This window comes from Myodes glareolus, chromosome 2 (genome assembly GCF_982192425.1).
Source record: "Myodes glareolus chromosome 2, mMyoGla1.1, whole genome shotgun sequence".
NCBI lineage: Eukaryota > Metazoa > Chordata > Mammalia > Rodentia > Cricetidae > Myodes > Myodes glareolus.
Window position 1 is genome coordinate 64,037,659 of NC_142027.1, and position 20,573 is coordinate 64,058,231.

The 20,573-nt window shown below is 45.2% G+C and overlaps 1 protein-coding gene across 5 annotated transcripts in view; it reads left to right on the top strand.

Annotated features, from left to right (window-relative positions):
• The first annotated feature begins 4,442 nt into the window (after positions 1-4,442).
• Ildr1 (immunoglobulin like domain containing receptor 1) overlaps positions 4,443-20,573 on the top strand; it is a 37,424-nt gene continuing 21,293 nt past the window's right edge. For 2 of the 5 annotated variants that reach the window (XM_085696270.2, XM_085696271.2), the window contains exons 1-3: positions 4,443-4,672; positions 17,436-17,606; positions 18,642-18,791. In XM_085696270.2, the coding sequence (XP_085552396.2) occupies positions 4,618-4,672; positions 17,436-17,606; positions 18,642-18,791 (376 nt within the window). In that variant the 5' untranslated portion in view covers positions 4,443-4,617. Of the gene's footprint in view, positions 4,673-17,435; positions 17,607-18,641; positions 18,792-19,121; positions 19,265-20,573 lie in introns of those variants that run through there. The other 3 variants (XM_085696269.2, XM_048454196.3, XM_048454197.3) reach the window with 3 other exon arrangements.

The following is a 20,573-nucleotide window of genomic DNA, read 5'->3' on the forward strand; positions in this document are numbered from 1 at the left end:
ATATGTATGTATGAGTGTAACATATATGTATGTGTGGGTTCTTTTCTGTTGCAATGATAAAATAGCATGACCAAGGCAACTTACTGAAGGAAAGGCTTATGGTTCCAGAACAATAGGAGTCTGTCATGGTGAGAATCTTTGTAGCAGGTAGGCCCTACTAGAACTCCAGGAAGGCTGAACCTCTCCCGTACGCTCTCCAACCAGTGCCACAAACTAGGGACCCATAGTTCAAATGTCTGTCTCAAGTATGTATCACATGTGTACTTCTGGAATCTTTTATGTCCCCCTTGTCTGTTTATCCAACACCACACTGTTTTCAATTGTCATATTTTCTAGCTTTGATGTCTGGAAGAGAAAATTCCCCTGGTTCCTCCTTCTTAAAATAGATATTGGTTAATTAACCACCTCTAATTTATATTCAATTTTAGGAATGATTTGTAAAATTCTTAAAATTGTTTTCAGATTTTTACTAGAAAGATATAAAACTTACAAATTTAGTGAGAATAATCCTTGGTCATACTGAGTGCTCTCTAAGAGCAAAACACATTTTTGGAATTAATTTGTCTTTAAAAAATTATTTCACTAACTGCTTAAGATTTTAATTAAGATATTCTACATACTTGTTATCTTTTTCTAGTTACCTCTAGGTTGTCTTCTATTATAAATGTCTACTTTAAAATATCTCCTACATATACTTTGTTGGCATATATAAACTGTAGCCACATTACTATGTTGATCTCGTTCTAGCAATCTCTCTTGTCAGGTTTATATCAAACATACAGGTTCATTTTGTTCTTCTGTATGGATAATCATGAAACTGTACTAACACTTCCATTCTTCCTTTTCAGGGTTTTGACTACTTCTCATTTGCTGCTATCCAATATGATGCTAAATAACAGTGAAAACAGTACACACACGTGTTCTAAAATTTCTTTCTCTGGATTATACCACCTTTGGACTTTGTTACATCCAGTAATTAGGTTCCCAAACCCCTGCTGACTCAGACCTTCCTGGTCATGTACAAAACCCATACCAACCTCATTCAGATAATTCCACTTAATGAAGGTGTCTAACCCACAGGACTTTTATTTTGCTAATTCACTGTTCTGTCTAGAGCAGTACGGTGTTATTCTTTCTGTGTGTCTGTAGTCTTTACAGATGACACTACCTACTCAGGACCAACAGGCGGACACCTATGCTTCTTTCTTGGTATGCATATTGATTGATCTTATCAGTTCTAACTTCTATTATCTGCCAAAGTATTCTCTTACCTTTGTTTTAAAGAGCAATGACTGGCTTAGGGCCTCAGTGTTTCTATCAGTATCTCCTATCTTAACTGCATCACCAGTTTCCTGATTGGTCTCCTTATTTTAGGTGGCAGCTCTCACCTGCCTACCCACCATTGTTCTCATTACTGCCAAGTTTCTCTTCCTAAAATACACCCCTGACCATGCCTCGCCCAACTTAAAACACTATGTTCATTGTCTATGAAATAAAGCCACGATTCTTTAGCCGCCCAAACAAGATCTTTTCTGCAATATGACTAATCGCTTTTCTAACATGGTTGCCTACCCAAACTGAAGTGCTCAGAGTTCAGTGTTGCTGTTTCTTCATGCCATGAATTCTGTACATTCTGGTGTCTCTGGATGTATGACTCTGGCAATGGTTTATCCATTCAATCCCAGCTCCGATGTCAATTCCTCCAGGACCTACCGAGAGAACTAAGCAAATATTTGCTAAGTACTCTCTTTCTGGCAGGTACTGTGCTACATCTAGCCTAGCTCTATAAAACGCAGAAGGCATGGTCTGTCTTCTAGTATTTGATTAACTACTTTTTATTTCCTTCCTTTAGCTCCAAGCATCTGGAATGTGATTTTACTCACCTGATTCTATTTAAAAATGTGGATTGGGTAATTTTTATTCTTGATAAATAAACTAAAAATTAAATGCTGCGTTGTTTTCCATATGGAGGTACATGCACAGTGTTCAGGTCAGGAAACACACGGTATTCAGAATGATGTATTGACAAATTTTCAAAGAAAGATGATTATGAATGATGAGATCATGACTCAGAACTTGGTAGTTAGACCACGGCTCAATCAGCCCCTCCCACTCATTAAGTATCTACTAAAATCCTATGGAACAAACGTGGAGAAGTGATTGCTTATATGAAAACTAAAACAGTCTGCCTACCTGGGGGCAGAAGGGCTTGGGAGGCAAGTGAGAGCCGATGAGAATTCATGTCCTTTAGACTAGGGTTGTGAATTTGCTGAGGACAATGCCAAACCCCCCAAAATCACACAAATACCTCTGTGCCACAGACATCTGACATGACCAGTGATCCTAGGATCATATGGAGGATCTCCAGAGAGGATGGAGCCCTCGCCTTAAACAACTGTCTCCTCCTGCTGCCATGATGGTCTCCACCCTGACAGATCTAAGGGCTCCTACACATGCTCCACCATCTGCCTTTGGCCGCTTACTTCCTGAATCTACTTCCTATTTTCTGGAAGAGAAGAGGCTACGAGAAAAAACATTTAAAGTAAAGAGGCCCACTGAGCGAACCAGAGGGCTAACGCAGGAGTGTGTGTGTGTGTGTGTGTGTGTGTGTGTGTGTGTGTGTGTTTTGTTCTGACCTAAAATTAGATCCAGGGCAAGCATGCTTCTTTGGGTGAGGATGAGGTGAAGAACCCTAGTAGCACCGAAAAGAATGTCCTTGAAAATGAAGCAGGACAGGAGCGATGCTTATGAGAAGTAACAGTCACATCCAGTTCAGTGACCAGGGTGGGAGCCGCCTGAACTTTTTTTTTCTTGTTATTTATTTCACTTTTTTAATTAATTAATTTGTTTGTTTATAAAAATTTCCACTTCCTCCCCTCCTCCCCATACCCTCCCATTCCCCCTACTCCTTCTCCTCCTCCCTCTCCAGTCCAAAGAACAGTCAGGGTTTCCTGCCCTGTGGGAAGTTCAAGTTCCTCCCCCCTCCCTCCAGGTCTAGGAAGGTGAGTGTCCAGACAGACTGGATCCCAAACAGCCAGTCCATGCAGACGAAACAAGACCCAGTGCCATTGTCATTGGCTTCTCAGTCAGCCCCCATGTCAGCCACATTCAGAGACTCCGGTTTGATCACATGCTCGTTCAGTCCCAGTCCAGCTGGCCTTGGTGAGCTCTCATTCGATCAGTCCCCTTGTATCAGTGGGTGAACGCACCCCTCGTGGTCCTGATTTCCTTTTTCATGTTTTCCCTCCTTCTGTTCCTCCTTTGGACCTTGGGGTGCTCAGTCCAGTGCTCCAATGTGGGTCTCCGTCTCTATCGCCATCCGTCATCGGATGAAGGTTCCCTCTGGTCCTGCCTATCTTGCTCACGTTTTTCCCTCCTTCTGCTTCTCATTTGGATCTAGGGAGTTGGAACACTGGACTTAACTCCCTAGAGCCGCCTGAACTTTAAGGCACTTTATAATGCTATCCTAGAAGGAGATGATGGAGCAGGGGGAGGTGTCTTACAGGAGGAAAACAAAGCCAACGAAAATCCCTGGCAAGGGAAGGTGTGTAAAATGTTTTGCTATCTGTTTACATTGCCCAGATCATACGTGTTTTTCCGGGTTAACATCTTGGCTGGTTCCAGAAGGCCAGTGTGACTTCCTCTCCTTTGCTTTAGTAGTGCCACATTCCCATGTCTCCACTCCGAGTTGTCATCGCAAGGTCAAAGGTCTAAACTGTGGTCTTGAGCTGACTGAGATCTGTGCGTAGTTGCAGAGCTACAAGGAAATGTGGGTGGGGAACCTATGAAGAAACACACCAACATTAACTGCATTTAAATACACACGAGAGGGATTGTTCTTTTTCCATTATACTTTTTCTGTTTTCCTATGAGCACCAATTAATTTTACAAGTGTGGAAAAATAAATTTATGATCTCTGGTTTATGCTCTATGTTTTAGAATCGTTAGTTTGCAAAAAACAAAACAAAAACCTGAGCAGATTTTTTTTTGTGTGTGTGTAAACATCAGAAATCTCTCTCTCTCTCTCTCTCTCTCTCTCTCTCTCTCTCTCTCTCTCTTTGTGTGTGTGTGTGTGTGTGTGAGAGAGAGAGAGAGAGAGAGAGAGAGAGAGAGAGAAAGAGTGTGTGTGTGTGTGTGTGTGTGTGTGTGTGTGTGTGTGTGTGTGTGTGTGTTGGGGGGTACACCACGGGAAATACCCGATAAGAGGTTATATCCACATAGTTCTAGAACTAGAGAGGAAGACTTGCAAGGGCTGAGAGTGACTTCGAACTTTAGGAAGCCGGTGACAAGTTTCTCTGCGCGCAGGCGGGCCTGGTTGCTAGAGGCTCTGTTTCCTGCAGAGGTGGATCACCTGGCAGTCAGCCTGCGACAGGTAGGGCGGAGGCTTGCGGTCCCCAAGCCTAGGCGGAGCAGGAAATCGCGACCGCCCAGGGCTGGGGCGGAGCCCCGAGAGCCTCAGGTGCGGGTGGGTTGGGCGGTACCTGTGGGGACCCTAGTGTTCCGCTGCGCTGCAAGACCCACGGGCTCTTTGGAGATGCGCGTCCCTGGCCGGTGGCTGAAGAAGAAAGACGCGGTTCCCCGAGACCCTTGAGCCTCAGCGGCTAGAGAGGGACCAGCATGGGCCGCGGGCTGCTTGCACCTTGCCTGCTCCTCTTCACCTGGCTCCCAGCAGGTGAGCCCTGAAAAAAAAAACATGGGTCCTTTAATGGGCCGAGCTAAACAGGAAGCCATTATTGCCTGGCTAGCAGAGCTGGTCACCCACAGGGCGGTGAAGTCCTGGGGCATCAGCTCCGGTAGCGCTTGGCATGGGCACCTGGAGGTGCAGGATCCGGATCGAGTATCTGTCCGTGGTAACCTGTTGTTTTCCTCCTTTAGTAGTCCAGGGCCCTCTGAAACAGAAGCAACCGAAAAGAAACCTCCGTCTTCGGATTTCTCCGCCAACAGGTGTTGGCGAAATGCTCATTCTTGAACTTCCTAACACCACATTCTCCCCACTCCCTCTGTCCCCATTCCCAACCTCACATTGACCGCCGCCTCCGTGTCCTACTTACTTTCAGGGTGTAGATACGGGACAACCACATTGGCCTAGAGTGCATTTATTTATTTATTTATTTCTGGTCAAGTTAGATTGCTTCGTTAGTGTGTGAAGGGGTGCTGGGCGTAATTTCGAGTTTCTTTTACAGACCCCCCCTCCCCCACGCCACTAGCGCCTGTCATTTTTCTACTTTTTGAGACCACCTTTCTCCTTACTCTCCCCTCCCTTCAGGTGCCCAGGCACCTGCTGTCCCAGCATCACCCTTTTGACTTCCACACTAAACCCCTCACTGGGGATTTGTGTGTTTTTAGGTATCTCTTGGAAACAGGACAGCGATTCTGTGAGTAAAGCCACATTGGAAAACAGGGTTAAGGGAAGGTTCTCCCGGCCCTGTTCACATTAGCACGCAGCTGTGACTCTGTAAACAAGAATTTTCATTTCTTTTGGACGTCCCACCCAGTTTTATATCGACTTACTTTATCCCCTTTGGGAATGGCTGTCCCTTTCCCGGGTTGTCTGTGAAAGTCTGGCTCACAGTAAATCACAGACCAATTGGAAGCTTGTATGACTTTTGAACGAACAGATGTAATATGAAGGCAGAGGCAGAATCTCCTTTCTATGAGCTAATTAGAGAGTTGCTCAGATGTAACCAAATCTCAATCAAACTAGACTCTATGAGAACTTAAGCTTAATGCCGAGAACAAAAGGAGGGGGTGACAAAGGGGTAGGGAACGAAGAAAAAAAAATATCCACCTTCTGGAGGCACGCTGGCCTGCAGGATCTTCTGCCAGGTGTAGGTTTGATCGTCTGACACTAACAAGATGCCAGTGTGCACAGTGCACAAAAATCATATGAAACCTCACCTGAATTCAGGTGCACTGAACATCACCAGAACAGTTAACCAGCTTAGGCCCTCAATGCAAATTTGTAAGACTCCTGGAGTCATCTACAGTCATTTTTTTCCCGTGTATCCATTTTCCTTCTCCAAGCCTGTGGTAGCTGGAGACAAAATTCTTCTTTGAGCTGCCTTAGGAAAATAGAGGTCTGCTTCTTCAGCCCCTGAGCATCCTGTTTCCCAGACAGGGACTTTTGACCTAGCAGTCTTCTGGACGGAATAGGAACACTTGTCAATGAAGAATCCATCAGTGTATACACCCTGGTCCTTAACTCCTTAAACCACCAGCATGCTGTTGTTTTAAACTGTTCATTTTTTTAAAAAAAAAATAATGCAGACAATAGACATTTTCAAATATGGTCACTATAGCCAAATGAATCTTAGAGTGCATAGTTTGCTAACTGTATACAGCTTCAGATAGTATGACCCCAGCTCTCTGAGTCAACCCCGCAATGTTTGTTGCTAGGACCCTGAGACAGGGTGTGACGCTTGCCTTGGCCTTCCTTAAGTAGAAGTCGGCCCGTGTTTTTATGAGAGTATGGAAAGTGAAGTCTTCAGTGATTGTCAGGGCTCACTTTCATTTCATACAAGAGAAACGGAGACCTCAGCACTCTGAGGGGAAATGGCTCCTTTGACAGATACCTGCTCCTGCAAGTGCGGAGAGCTATGGGCAATACCGCAACCGCTGCTTACTGTGGGTTTGTATAGGTGACATCTGTTGGGTTTGGATGGCTGATGTTTGTGTGACTCTGACAATTGACTGAGGTGTTTAAGGCCTGCAGTAAATAAGGATAATAATGTACATTTCATAAGGCTTTTTTGTATAATCAAAATGAAAGTTTTGAAGTACTTTATATACTGCTTGTACAAAACGAAGGAGGGCTTACTAAATATTGGCCATGGTGATAATGCTGGCTATGATTTGGACCCAAGCAGAACTGTTTAAAGCGAAGTTTAAAGACCCTGACTCTCCTTCCCCTCCGCCTAAGAAACTGAAGGTTACTGTAACAAAATAACTGAGGTAATCAAGTTGAAAAGAGGCTCATTTTGCCCACAGTCTTGGAGTTTTCGGTCCATGATTGGTTGGTCTTGGTGCTTTGGGGCCTATACATTAAAGTGGAAGTAGGTGGTGGAAGAAGCTGCCTGCCTCCAGGTGGCTGGGAATAGAGGCAGAGAAACTGCATAGGGCCAGGGTCCCAGTATTCCCACCCGCCCCGGGCACTTTCCCAATAACCTTCTGGTAGGCCCTACCTATTAAAGATTCTGCCACCTCTGAATGGTGCCAAACTGGAATCAGGTTTTTAACTCTTGGGCCTTTTGGAGACACTCTTAGCCCAAACCAGAGTAGAGACTATGAAATTAGAATTCAGACTCCTCATCTTAATAACTTTGGGTGAATTACTTCAGTTATTTTTGTCTAGAAAACAAGCGAATTAAATCCTTCTCACTACTGCTGCCCACACACCCAGCCAGAGCATCTCTTTTGGGTGCTTTACATTCAAGCACAGTGGCCCTAGTGTGGTATTCACTTCCCCAAGCCTTTACTCCTTTCCTTATTTTTAAACCAAACATCACAAAGTGTCTCTTCAGATAAAACTGTAGAGATGGTCCTTGTTTGCCGTATTTCACAAAACAATGCTTATCAAAAATCCTTCCAGACCTTGCAGTGTCAGGATGTACATGTGTTACATACATGTGCACACATGCAAGGCTTATGATCTAGGGACCAAAGGTTCACAAAAATCTGTTGCTGCATCAGATAAAATGATAATTAGCATGAAATGTGATCACAATCAAAACTCAGGGACAATAATCCCCACATTCACATGAGGAATAGGAAACTGTTAAGTCTGTTTTCTGAAGACCATTCCAAATGGCGGTGCGTTTGTTGGAAAACCCTGTACTTGAGTTGTTCCTTTGTGGTCTGTCAACTTGTTCCATTTTGGTTGTTTAGAAGAGTCAGCCCAACTGCTTGGTTAGCATCTGACTTTCCACAGTTGTGAAGGCTAGGCCAGTGATAGAATTGTGAAGTCCCAGAGGAAGGCACTGAGGTCAGGGAGTCTTGAGAAGTTCCCATCACCGTGCTCTGAGCTCTGGTAAAGATCACTTACTTGCCAGCTGTGGGTTGCTTTGCTATTCTTTAAAGTCTTTCGTGTGTGTGTGTGTGTGTGTGTGTGTGTGTGTGTGTGTGTGTAGACATTTTTATCATATAAATGATATCTGAATTCTTGTTCCTTGATGCAAAATATAAAGGCTAACACAAGCACTTCAACATCTGGTATTATTGGCTCCTAGCTTTGCTTGCTTTAGCCCCCTTTCAGAGTTTATTTCTGGAGTGAAAGTAACTTCCTTCCGATTCTAAAGGGGGCGTGCCCTTTGTGCTTTTGTAAAAGTTGTTTCAAGACAGGGTCTCTCTATGCAGCCCTCACTGTCCTGAAACGCTACACAAACTAGTCTGCCTCAGGTTCACAGAGCTCCACCTGCCTCTGCCTCCAGAGTGCCGGGATTAAAGGTGTGCGCCACCACTAAGCCCCGCCTGTAGAGGACTCGTATTACTTTACAGAAACCACCAGCTATCCAGCCATATTCTTACACTCTGGGAAATCCGACGGCTGACGCGTAAAGAACACAATACTTAGACAAAGCAGCAGTGATTTCCCCTCGGTGCTAGAGGTGGAGAGCGGGACATACCTAGAGCTAGTGAGATCTTATAAACTCTCCAATATGGTGGAGAGTGATGTGGGGCCTCTCGGGGTGAGATGGTTGTATGTGGTGGTTAACTGCCTGATTGGAACCTCCCGGTCCCCTTGCGGGTTCCTGAAACTCCTTCCAGAATTCCCATGCCCTGTTATACAGAAGGAGAAACCATTTCACCCCAGTCTAACCTCACTCCCTCCCCCCCCAACACCCCCGCGTTAGTACAGAGACAGCAGGCCTGGGAACTGGCAGGACTACTCCTTCCCCGGTCCGTGCGGTGAAGCAGGTTGGTTTGGTTTAGCTGAATCCTGATACACAGAACTGAGCACGTGACTGGCCCTCAGTGTCCGAATAGATGCCAATCAAACATCTAGCCACAAATGCCCTGCGATGGAGTGAAATGCTGGGTAATCGGTGTCCCTTCTACCTGGATTCATTTTGGCACCATACTTTGTTTTGTTTATAAAGTCCTTGGGAGAAATGAAATTGTGCCTTTTCAGAATTACAAAGATTCTCATCTCTCTAGTTACTTATGGATTTTCTTTTTCAGTTTTCAAATGTTGGTGGGTAAGACAGGGTCGAAGGATGGTGGTTTTGCTATTTTATTCATTTCCCATTTTTAATCACCAGATTCTGTTGCTTAGTTTCAGGCTTGTTTTTAATTCTAGGTGCCAGTACTCACACTAGGCCACTGTCAGCACCATCTCCTTGCCTCTAGGCCTGCTATCTCTTTTCATCAGCCACCCTCCCCTCCTGGAATGACAGGCTAGCCTGCCTATATTAATCCTCTTCACCTTCACTTTAACTCCACTCAAGAAACTTCCTATAGCTCATCAACTGTGTGGAACTCAAGACCCTCTCTCTAATGGCAGACTCACCATTTGGCAGCCTTGTCCCTCCACTGATAAGGGTATGGCTTAGCATACCCTGTTCAGGTCATTCTTTTCTTTTGTATAAACTCTGACTTTATTTTATGAACTTTGTAGAAGTAAAAATTTAATTCTAAACTTAAAATTTATTCTGAGTAATTTAGCCTATATTGAGTTAATTCTTTTTCTTTTTCTTTTTAACTAGCACACGTCACATACAAGGTTCCCGTGCTTGCAAACAAAAGCAGCCATGGGCCTGCCCCCCAAGATTCTTACACTCTAAGGAGAATATACACTGCTGCAGAAACAGAACTGTGACTAAGGCTATAAAGCCAGGTTAAGTCACCAGGAAAGCACGTAACGGTTGGATTCTTTCCAACCAGGAGGTCCTCTCTAAAGTCATGGGTGAGCTGAGGAATGATTCTCTGAAACCAAGGGAATGGCATGTGCCAGATCACCGGATAGGAGTTCCGGGGGTATGAGGCAGGAAAAAAAAAGTCAGTGAGGCTGAATGGAGAGAGCTACAGATGTGGTGAGGAGGAAGAAGCAGGGAGGGTCTGATACGACTGGCTTCCTGGGTTACAGTGGGAAGGCGTGCATGCGTGCATGTGTGTGTGTGTGTGTGTGTGTGTGTGTGTGTATGTGTGTGTGTGTGTGTGTGTGTGAAGAGCAATGGAAAGGAGTTTGAATTGGGGATGAACAGCACTGTGGAATCCATACATTTGGAAACCACAGAGGTTTACTGTAACAACCAAGCTAAGGCAGGCTGGAGGTGGCCACAGTTTGTACCAAGAGGTCTGTAAAGAACAGAGATCCCACGGATATTTAAGAGCTAAGTAAACCCAATGTGGAAGGCTGTATTGAATAACAAGGTAGAAAGAGACATTAAGCGTGGCTCCTGAGTTTTGGTCTTGCTAATTGGCTAAAATGGGAACACGAAAGAGGGCCTAAGTTTGTATGGGAGGATGTTTATTTAGGAGTTGGGCTTGATTTTGAACTTGAAACACCAAAGAAGAGCCGTCAGGAGCATTTGGATGTATGAATCTGCCAGTCCCTAGGTATACAGTGGTAGGGGATGGCCTCAGAGCTCTGGTGGATTCTGAGAACCTTGTCAGACTTGTTCACGGCAGATTATTTTATCTGTGTGTTTTATTGCTTATTATTGAGTCCCCCCAAGAAGATGAATTCCAGGAGTACAGACCTTGTCTTCTGGAACAGTGTCTGGCTCAAAGTATGCATAACATAAATGCATGTGAGCATTCTGGTGGGGCCCACATTTGCATATGCTCTGAGATTAGCGTGTGGGGTCATGAATCACCAACCTGGGCAGATGACTTTGGGAAACCCCTGCTTGCCCCTCAAACAGGTCTTGTCCTTTCCCACTAGTAACCAAAGGAATATGAAGTTCAAGTTACCTGAGTGGGTACCTCTTTTTAAATTTTTTTTTCCACCTGGTAGTTTTTCATCAAACTTTTTTTTTTTTTTAAACATTTCGAGTTTCCTTTTCTGGACAGATCGTGGTATAGTAATGTTATTTACTGTTTATGGGAATATAAATTTAATTTCTGAAATAGTTATTAAAACATAAAAGGCTTATTCCCACTGACAGAGCTAACGCGATGAAATAAAAATGTGCAGGTAATCATTAAAATACCCATTTCAACAATTCACAACATCATTGTTTCTAATAGTAAAAAATCAAAAGCAACCCAAACTCCCATTATTATATAAAAATTTGTAATCAATTATACTTCACAGAGTGAGTTTCATGCTGTCACTGGGAACAAATAGATCTATATGTACTTATATAGAATGTGTCAGTCATCCGGAGCTAAAACAAAGTTGCTAATCAATATACATATAACTCATCTAAGAAAGTAAGGGAAAGATTTGGAAGGATGAACACCAGACTCTCCACAGTGACAACTCCCTGAAGTGAAATAAATGGCCAGCGGCAGAGAGGAACAATTTTGCTTTTACTCATTGTATTGTTTGGAGCTCCTTGTTTATTTTATAGTAATAGACAAAAAAGTTTCTATGCACAATGAATAATTATAAACACCTTTTAAAATTCTAGAATTTTTTCTTTAAAGTTTTACTTTTATTTGTGTGTCTGTATGTATATGCTCCTGTGTGTCTGGGTACCAGTGGAGGCCAGAAGAGGGTATCGGATCCCCCGGATCTAGAAGTACAGGTGTCATGAGTTACCCAAAGTGCATGCTGGGGACTGAACTCTGAGCCTCTGGGCAAGCTCTTCCCCCACTGAGCCACCTCTCTAGCCTGAGAGTATTACTTAAATGGTTAAATTTCAACCATTTTTGAAAACTTATCTGGAAAATGGGGTGGGGTAATAAGAGCAGGGCAGAGTTTGGAATTTTAGGGGGTTTCATTGCTCAGCAGTTAAGAGCACTGCCTACTCTTCCAAAAATGCCCTGTGTTCAATTCCCAGCAACCACATGGTGGCTCACAACCATCTGTAATGAGATCTGGAGCCCTCTTGAGGAAGAGACCTGGTTAGTCGTCCTTATCAACTTAGATCATGAAACCCGATAGGGAGAAGTTCAACAGAACCACCTTATACAGGCTGCCATGCATGCTTCAGCATTGCCGGGGCATAAATTTCATTCTCATTCATTTTAAATTCACCGCTGTGGTTTACTAGCAGTATGTCAGTTTAGGCCATTCCTTGGAGGACTGTCTCCACTGATAAACTTGAAAAACATTAAATAAAATAAAAGAACATCTATTTGTCTTTTTTTTTCTTCAAAGGTAGAATGAGATAATGTGTGATTAAACACCGTGTTTGACAATACAGGGGATACTCTGTCTCGTAGGAGGTCCTCTTGGAGGCCTGTGCTTAGCTCCCCTCCCCCAGCCCAGCTCGCCATGCATGGGCATAATTCTTTCCCCACCCACTTTTTGCTCATCCACAGTTCTCTCCCAGTGTTTCCTGTTCCTTCTTGTCCATCGCTCATTACTGGTCCTTTCCTTTAACTTCTCTCATATTTGTTCTGTTATCTAAGGGAATGTAGCTACTGCTGATGGTAAATAGACTCGAGGCGATAGCTCGTTCTGATAGGATTGAACCTGTGTGCTTTTTGTTAACCTGCAGAGTCGAGCTGAAGTGCCTGGGTATTTGCAAACCCTCAACAGGCCAAACTCCCATCAGCAGGACACCAGGCCCCATACTCCTCAGCTGGCCTCTGTGTCTCTGTCTACCACCATGTGTGGGTCACCTTTGCTTTGCTGTAGCAAGAGAAACTCAGCTTGGAAAGGGAAAGGATTTGTCTTGACTCACAATCTTGGCGGTTTCAGTTGATGGTTGCTTTGGGGCTGTGTTGAGTCTGTGGTGGAGCCGAATAACTTACCTCATGGCTACCAGGTGATTCAGAAGAGAGGAAGGCCAGCATCCCACAGCCGGTCCTCTTTGATAACATGGTACGGTGGTAGAAAACCTTGCTTAGGTCCCATTCTCAGAGGTTTCACCATCTTGGGACCCAGCCTTTAACACATTGGCCCTTTGGGACATCCCAAGTAAAAACTATAGCTTAGGTCCTCCGTGCAAAACTTTATATGTGACAGAAGGGGAAATACCATCTAGTTATCTCCCTACCAAAAAAAAAGTCTTGATTCAAAGAAAAAACTGTCATCTATATCTCTATCCTGTATGGATAGCATTGTCTAGAAACTGTAACCTCTTTTCCCATCTGACACTACACTAAAATAAGAAATGTGCTAGGTTCTGCGTGCACTTGGGAATCTATGGCATTTGGCTGGTGAGAGACTGCGCCCTCATTGGTCTGTTTTCCTTCTACTTTATTATAGGATGCCAGTCCCCTCTTGGCACAGCAAAAATGGTCTTGGAAAGTACCTGGTGGCGGGAAATGAAGAATCCCCTTCTCCTTCCCTCCTTCCCATGCGTTCTCGTAGCTCATCTGAAGTTTCCACTCTACCCTTAAATGACAGGTCTCTCTGCTCCCTTCCTCTTTCGCAGAAGAGGCAAAGTGTGAATGGGTTTGGGAGCTAGAAAGCACACAGTCCCCTAACTGCTTTTACAAAGCGGAGGCTATCGTGATAGCTTACATTTGAACAATTTCAGTTCTTTCGACATTGTGACTTTAGTTGATCTTAGCCTCTTAATTTAGATGTAATACATGCAAAGGACAGCAAATGGACAAGATGTGTTGAATGTCTACTATGTGCCGGGCTCTTTACTTATTGGGGATATTTATTATTCTCCCTATTATGAGACAGATATTGCCATTGTCTGATTTCCCATAGCTCGGGAATAACTCAATGGGTCTTTAGAATGGGGAGAGGGTGTTAGATATAGAATGTAGGCAACCAGGCCCTAAACTTGAAAGTTTTCAAGAGAGAATAATAGAGAAGCTTGGGCATCAGGCAACAGTCAGACTGGGCATAGGAAAGGTCACAAGATTAAAGGGAAGTCAAGAATTTGAAAACTTTTCGTGCTGAGTTTGAAAGAATAAACAGGTGCCCAGGTCATTCATAATCAAGGCATTTCTCATTTGAATGAACTTTTCTGCCCATATTCTTCTGGCATTCAGGTCTCTTCCTAAAAACTCTATGGACTGACTACCATGAATGTCCAGTGTGGTTTGTTGTACAGAGTAAAGGTTAGAAGCTAAAGGGGGAAAAAAAGATGGGACAATTTTGCATTTGAGATGGGCTAATTGCTACTTCCTTTTTCTGTCTCCCAATCTGAAAAATCCTGCTGCTTCTGAGAGTCCAGTGCCTGACGTCCACTTGTTTAGAGAGCATTGTAGTTTTGAGTTTGATTGCATCGCGGACACTTAATAAATTAGATTTGTACTGCTAGGTTCATGGGCCTTGGTTTACACCGCTGAACTTTGGTCCACGTCAAGAAGCAGAGCTTATTCCTATCAGGGAGCGGGGTGTTAGAAGCATCAGTTGGTGCATAGTAGAGTCTGAAGACCAGCAGCAAGCAGACAGAGGTCCAAGAGTGTTTGGGCACCTCCTTTCTCTGTACCTCACTACCAACCCTAGGCAGGTGTGGCAGAGCAGAGGTGAAGGCGTGTGATCCATACAAGGTGCTGTGGGGTTGGTAGACCCCAGGAGGAAGCACAGATGAAGTTAACACACAGAACCTCCAAAGAGTTGAAATGGCTTAAGCCTTAAGATTCACATGAAGGATGAAATGACAGAGAGGCTCAGCAAAGCCAGTACTGATGTTGGTAAAGGTGACTTGGTCACTCCAGCTATGACTTACTCATAATAGCGGCATTCATGTAAGAGGAGCTAGGTATGCATGTGGTAATCAAGGCCATCACCCCAGATCCCATTCTCTCACCTCTGAGGGATTAGAGCCAGCAGACTTCACAGAGCACCAAATTCCCTTTCCTGACCCTCAGCAATCACATTCTCCTCTCTCAAGTGCTCCATCTTTGCACAAAAGCTGACTGGAATTTGAGTAAGCTGCTCAGACCAAATTATTCTTCAGCCAAATAGAGAACACATGAGTTAGGGATTGTGGTGCCTCTTCCTCTAACTAAAGAAGAATCTGGAGGAACAGCAAGAGCACAGCAGAGGGAGAATCGTGACCCTGAGCCCCTTAGAGTGACTGCAGGCCAGCCACGTGTCTATGTGCGTGTAAAGCCATGCAGCGTGTCTCCTCCCAGGATCTCGTTTATTGTTGAAAAGAAAATATCTGAAGGTGCCATGTGAAGCGAAGGTTTTGTTTAGAACAAAATGGTTTTTCTATATATCCCAGTCAGTGTGCATGGTGGTTGGTATTCTGGGGGTGTCTTTGAAGGTGCTGCCAGCATGGTTTAACTGAGGAGAAAAGACCCACCCTGATCATGGGTGGTGCCTTTTTGTGGGCTGCTGTTCCAGACAGAATACAAAGGTGAAAGCTAGGGAACACCAGCATTTACCTTTCTCTGCTTCCTGGTCTCCCGAGAGCACTGTCCCCTGCCATGAGGGAACTGTGCCGGCAAACTGCGAGCTGAAATAAAGCCTTTCTTAAGCTGCGTTTGTGGGGCACTTGGTCTCAGCAGTGAGAACACACGCATCAATTAACAAAAGAAGCAGTGTTGGCGAGGGCACTCACCATCAACCTCTTCTCTTTTAGCTGTGTCCAAGCTGTGATAGGGAAAGCTGCAAGGATAATTTGGGTCTGCTTAGGGAGGGAAAGGCAAAACATAGAAATAAAAACTCATTACTTTTGTCCTTGCTGTGACTAAATATTTAGTAAGATATTTAGGGGGAAAATGGCTCACAGTTTAAGAATGACAGAGGGCGTCAGGATAGGGAGACACGGAGAGACATGTGAGGCAGCTGGTCACATTTTGTTCCCAGTCCAGAAGTGGAGAGTAGGAATGCAGTAAGGCTGGCCTATACACCTTTAAGGCCCTCCTACTAGTAACCCACTTCCTCTAGCAAAGGTCCACCTAGCAGTTTCAGAGTCTTCCAGAACAGGACCATTCCCTGCAGACCAAGTGACATAAACTCAGCCATGAGTACCATTGCTCTATGCTGGCCCCCTGTCTCCCCTGAAGAAGAGCTCCTTGTTATGCAATCTAGACCCCATAGGAGCATCCCAAGATGCTGTCTGTGAATAGTTCTCTGACCATGCCACCATTTCATCAGGTGCTTCTGTGTTGCCTAGCTCGTCATCAAAACCTGTGGAGCTTGAGGTAGGCCTGATGGTTTCAGAGCTCTAAGAGGAATTTTGCAAAAGAAAAAAAGGGGGGGCTCCTAATTCCATCAAGGCTTTCTTGATATTTTCTGTGACCCTTGCTATTTCATTTGCTCTGTGTTGATGCTGCTTGTCTGTGCAGCTCAGTGTCCACTGCTTGCTATGTCCTTAGTCATTTATCCAACCGTGGTCTGTGTGATGGGCATAGTAACCAGGGCTTGTATTTGAAGAATGAGGGGCAAATCCAGGCGTCTTCTCAGAGCCTCTATATCCAAGCAGGGAGGTGCTCTCTGCACACAGGGAAGGGTGCTTTGAGGAACTCAGGAGAGACCTACTTTGTTCAGCCTTACTGCCTCTAAGACTTCCAAGGAGCTGCAGAGTGGACAGTAGGCAACCCAAGGAAAACAGTGGAGTGGGGACAGGAAATGCGGAGAACAATGCAACCTGGGAGTGCCACAGCTATGAAGATCTAGAGGCGGGAGTCTTTCCAGTCCTGAGGAATGAAGTTCAGAGTGACTGAGGCCTGTGTGAACTGGGACATGAAGTGAGAGGCAGCTGGGGAAGGCAGGTTGACCAACTCACCTTTGGGGCCAGAGGATGGAGTTCGAAATGAGAAACCATTTTTTCTCTCTCTTTTCTTCTTTCTCTCCTTTCTTCCTTCCTTCCTTTCTTCCCTTTTTCCTCCCTTCCTCTCTCCCTCCCTCCCTTCTTCCTTCCCTCTCTCCCTTCCTCCTCCCCTCCCTCCCTCTCTCCTTCCCTCCCTCCTTACTTCCTTTTCTAAGACAGGGCCTCACTCTTGAGACCAGGCTGGCCTCATCCTCCTGCCTCTGCATCCTGAGTGCTGGGATTTAAAGGCTGTGCTACCTGAGCCTGGCCACAAATGGAAACCACTGTTAGAAGAGAAGGAAGAAACAGGGGGAAACTGGTTGTAGCAGGATCACCACACTATAACTGCAGCCTTATCTCAATATAGTTCTTTTATTGTTGTGGGTGTGGAGTGGTTATTGCTGGATGGGTGTTGGTGTGACTGAATTTTGGGAGTTTTTGTCAATCTTTTCCCCTTTGCTTCCTCTGGGGTGAAGGTGGCGGGTGGAGAGTGGGGCCCTGTCCTTCTGTCTACTGCTCAGCAGGAGCCTGTGTATGTGAGCTCCCAGGCAGAGGTGGGCAGGGGCTGTGCTTCTTTTGTTCATTTGCATGGCTTTTATTACTCAGGAACAGAAGTAGGTCACCTTTAGCATTGTCTTCTGCTCTTGCCTTCAGGGTGCCTGTCCTTGCTGGTCACAGTTCAGCACACAGAACGCTATGTCACCCTGTTTGCCTCCATCACCCTCAAATGTGACTACACCACCTCTGCTCAGCTCCAGGACGTGGTAGTGACATGGCGCTTCAAGTCCTTCTGCAAGGACCCCATCTTCGACTACTTCTCTGCCTGTGAGTACCCCCATTCTTGTTCTGTCCAGGGTTCCCAGGCATCTATATGCTATCATCAGGGTTTAGGAATAGATCACAAACTGTCAGCATGAGAAGAAGCTACTACGATCTCGTCCCTTTCTCAGATAAACTGAGCCCAAGTTACACAAGAAGTTGTTCCAGGGCAAATGTTAGTTTGTTTGCCCCATGTTGTTCTAAAGATATTTTAAACAGCTCAGACAGCTCCTTCCTTCTGAGCACTCATTCAAACCAGTCCTGAGCCCATGGCAGGGAGCTCAAGTCAGTGGCCATTGTTTGGAAGATCCCTGCCTGCTGCCTCAGGTTGAGTAAGGTAGAGCTCCCTGCCTCCACACACCCTGTTCAGCTCGGGCATCTCAGATCACTTCAATGATATGCTGCGTCTTCATGTCAGCCAAGTCCTGCTTCTCAATGACAACCCGTCCATGCTTGTCACCTGTTGTGCCAGGAGCTCCTTCCCAGAGGCCCATTTCTAACTTCCCTCGAGCACCAGAGAAACCTGGAGCCCCACAGGCAGCCTGAGGTGATTAGAACCCTAGGAAGTTTGAGAGTACCGGGGAGACCCTGTTGTGGGGAAGGAAGTGGAGATAAACAAAGGGAGGAAGGTATGGCTGTGTGCTTCCTTAACTCTGGGGCTAAGGCCTTACAGGAGGGCTGGACAGAGCCTCCAAAGTTCTTTGAGTCTCCCCATTTAGTCTGCATTATCATCTTGTAGTTTCTTCTTAAACACTTGAGCTAAATGACAAGGGAAGAGACTAGAATGGTAAGCAATGGCCCCCTGGAAGATTTAACAGCTTTTGAGTTCTCCACTGTGTAGGTTGGTGACTGAACCCCCATTGGAGCAGAAACCAGGGGGCACTTTGTAAATAAACAAGGGTTGTAAGGAGACAGGGCGTGCAGACAGGCTTTGGAAATGATGGCTTTTAAGGTTGTTTGGACTCTTATTGATGGGAGTGGAGTTCCTGTTAGTTTACTCCAGACCTGCAGAATCTGAAGGACTTGGTCCTCTCTTCCCAGCATACCAGGCCGCTTTATCTCTGGGCCAGGACCCCTCCAATGACTGTAGCGACAATCAGAGGGAAGTTCGCATCGTGGCCCAGCGGCGGGGGCAGAGTGAGCCGGTGCTGGGGGTGGATTACCGGCAGCGCAAGATCACCATCCAGAACCGTGAGTGGGGGAGTATGGGGGAGGTAGCAGGGGAACTAGAGCTTGAGGAGGCAGAGATGAGCTTGGCAGGCTGAGTCAGCACGGGATTCCCCAAGATCTTCTGGGGCCTGATGACTGACTTGGTCACTGGGCTGCTTGAAGCAAGTGCCAGATTCTTAGAATGTGTTCCACCATCTGAAGCTGTTTCCCTGGAACTTGGTCCGTGGACCAGAGGATGTTCCTCAGCCTTGGTTAAATAAAGGTCAGGGTGTCATTGATTCTTTTGTTTCCTGAGACTTAGGCCAAGATTCACATCCGCTTCTTTGATGTTTTTTACAAATCGTTCTCCAGGCCCACTCATAACCAGGTCCCTGAGGTCCCCTTGGCCACTCTTGATGCCTGTGCCAAAAACATGAGCTTGAGGGCAAGTGATCCTTTGAGCCTGCTGTGGTCCCTGGACAGAGGAAGCAGCAGTGGCTTGGACACAAGCCTGGGTAAGAGCCGCAGTGGTTCCCCTCACAAGCCTAGCTGCAGGCAACGGGTTCGCCATTTTCTCTGCCTCTTCTTTCTCATCGGAGAGAGAGCCAAACTACAGTAAATATCACATGCATTGTCTGGGAGCTGGGTCTAAAGCAGGCTCCTTCTTTGCACCCGGTACAAGAAGCAGCCCCCACAACCTGCTCTGCTCTGGAAAATGGAATTGAGCAAGCCCCTTCACGTTTTGGGTTGTTTTTGCTTCAGTTTCTATTAAGGGGGACTGACTGTAGAGTCTGTGTCACAGAGAATCATGACATAATGTCTGAGATTCACCTATCCAACAGTTACTATGGGATGGACCGAAGTCATCTAGTCAGGATGCTTTTATGAACGAAGAATTAGCCATGTACCTAGCCTGTCATCTTGGATTACTGTGAAGTTAAAATGACAGAACTCAGAGACTGTTTCAGTGTACTTTACATGCTGTGTTAAAAAAAAAAGTTATTTGGGGGTAGAGAGAGGACTCAGCAGTTAAGAAAACTAACTGTTCTTCCAGGGGACCCAGGTTCGATTCCCAGCAACTTACATAGTTGCTCACAACTGTCTGTAACTCTACTTCCAGGGGATCTGATACCCTCTTTTGGCTTACTTGGCACCAGGCATGTATGTGGTGCACAGACATATGTAGCAAAGCACACCTGTATACATAAAAATATAATAATATACATAAATTTAATAAGAAAAATTTTTTAAATTTTTTTAAAAAAAGTATTTGTGGGGTTGGAGAGTTGTGTTTAACAGAACTTTTTGCCCTTCCAGAGAACCCAAATTCAGATCCCAGTTCTGGCTTCAAGCAGCTCACAGCCACCTTTAACTCCAGTCCCATGGGGTCCAGTGCACTCTTCTGGCCTCTGCAGCACTGCACCGACATGCACAAAACTAAATTCACGCGTGAGCAAACACACACACACACACACACTCAAATAAAAATAATATAGGTAAATTTTTTCTTAAAATTATTGGTCATAAGGAATTTCTCCACATAACCACATAAAATCAAACAGTGAGAGAATTGGTGACTATTTTATGACCATTTAAAGGGCCAGTTTAACCTTGCCTCTAAGTTTGTAATCTTTAAATATGCATGATCTTTTCACACGCGTCCTCTGATTTTCCCAAGGTAGCCTGTGACTCTTAGCCTAGAGACCACCTGCATTTGCCTTAGTCTCTATGTGCGTCCTTAGAGATTTGGCTGGCTCTACTTTCTCAGAATTGGCTCTGCTCTGACCCCTGGTCTCACGTATTTAATTAACTGGTTTCCTTTAG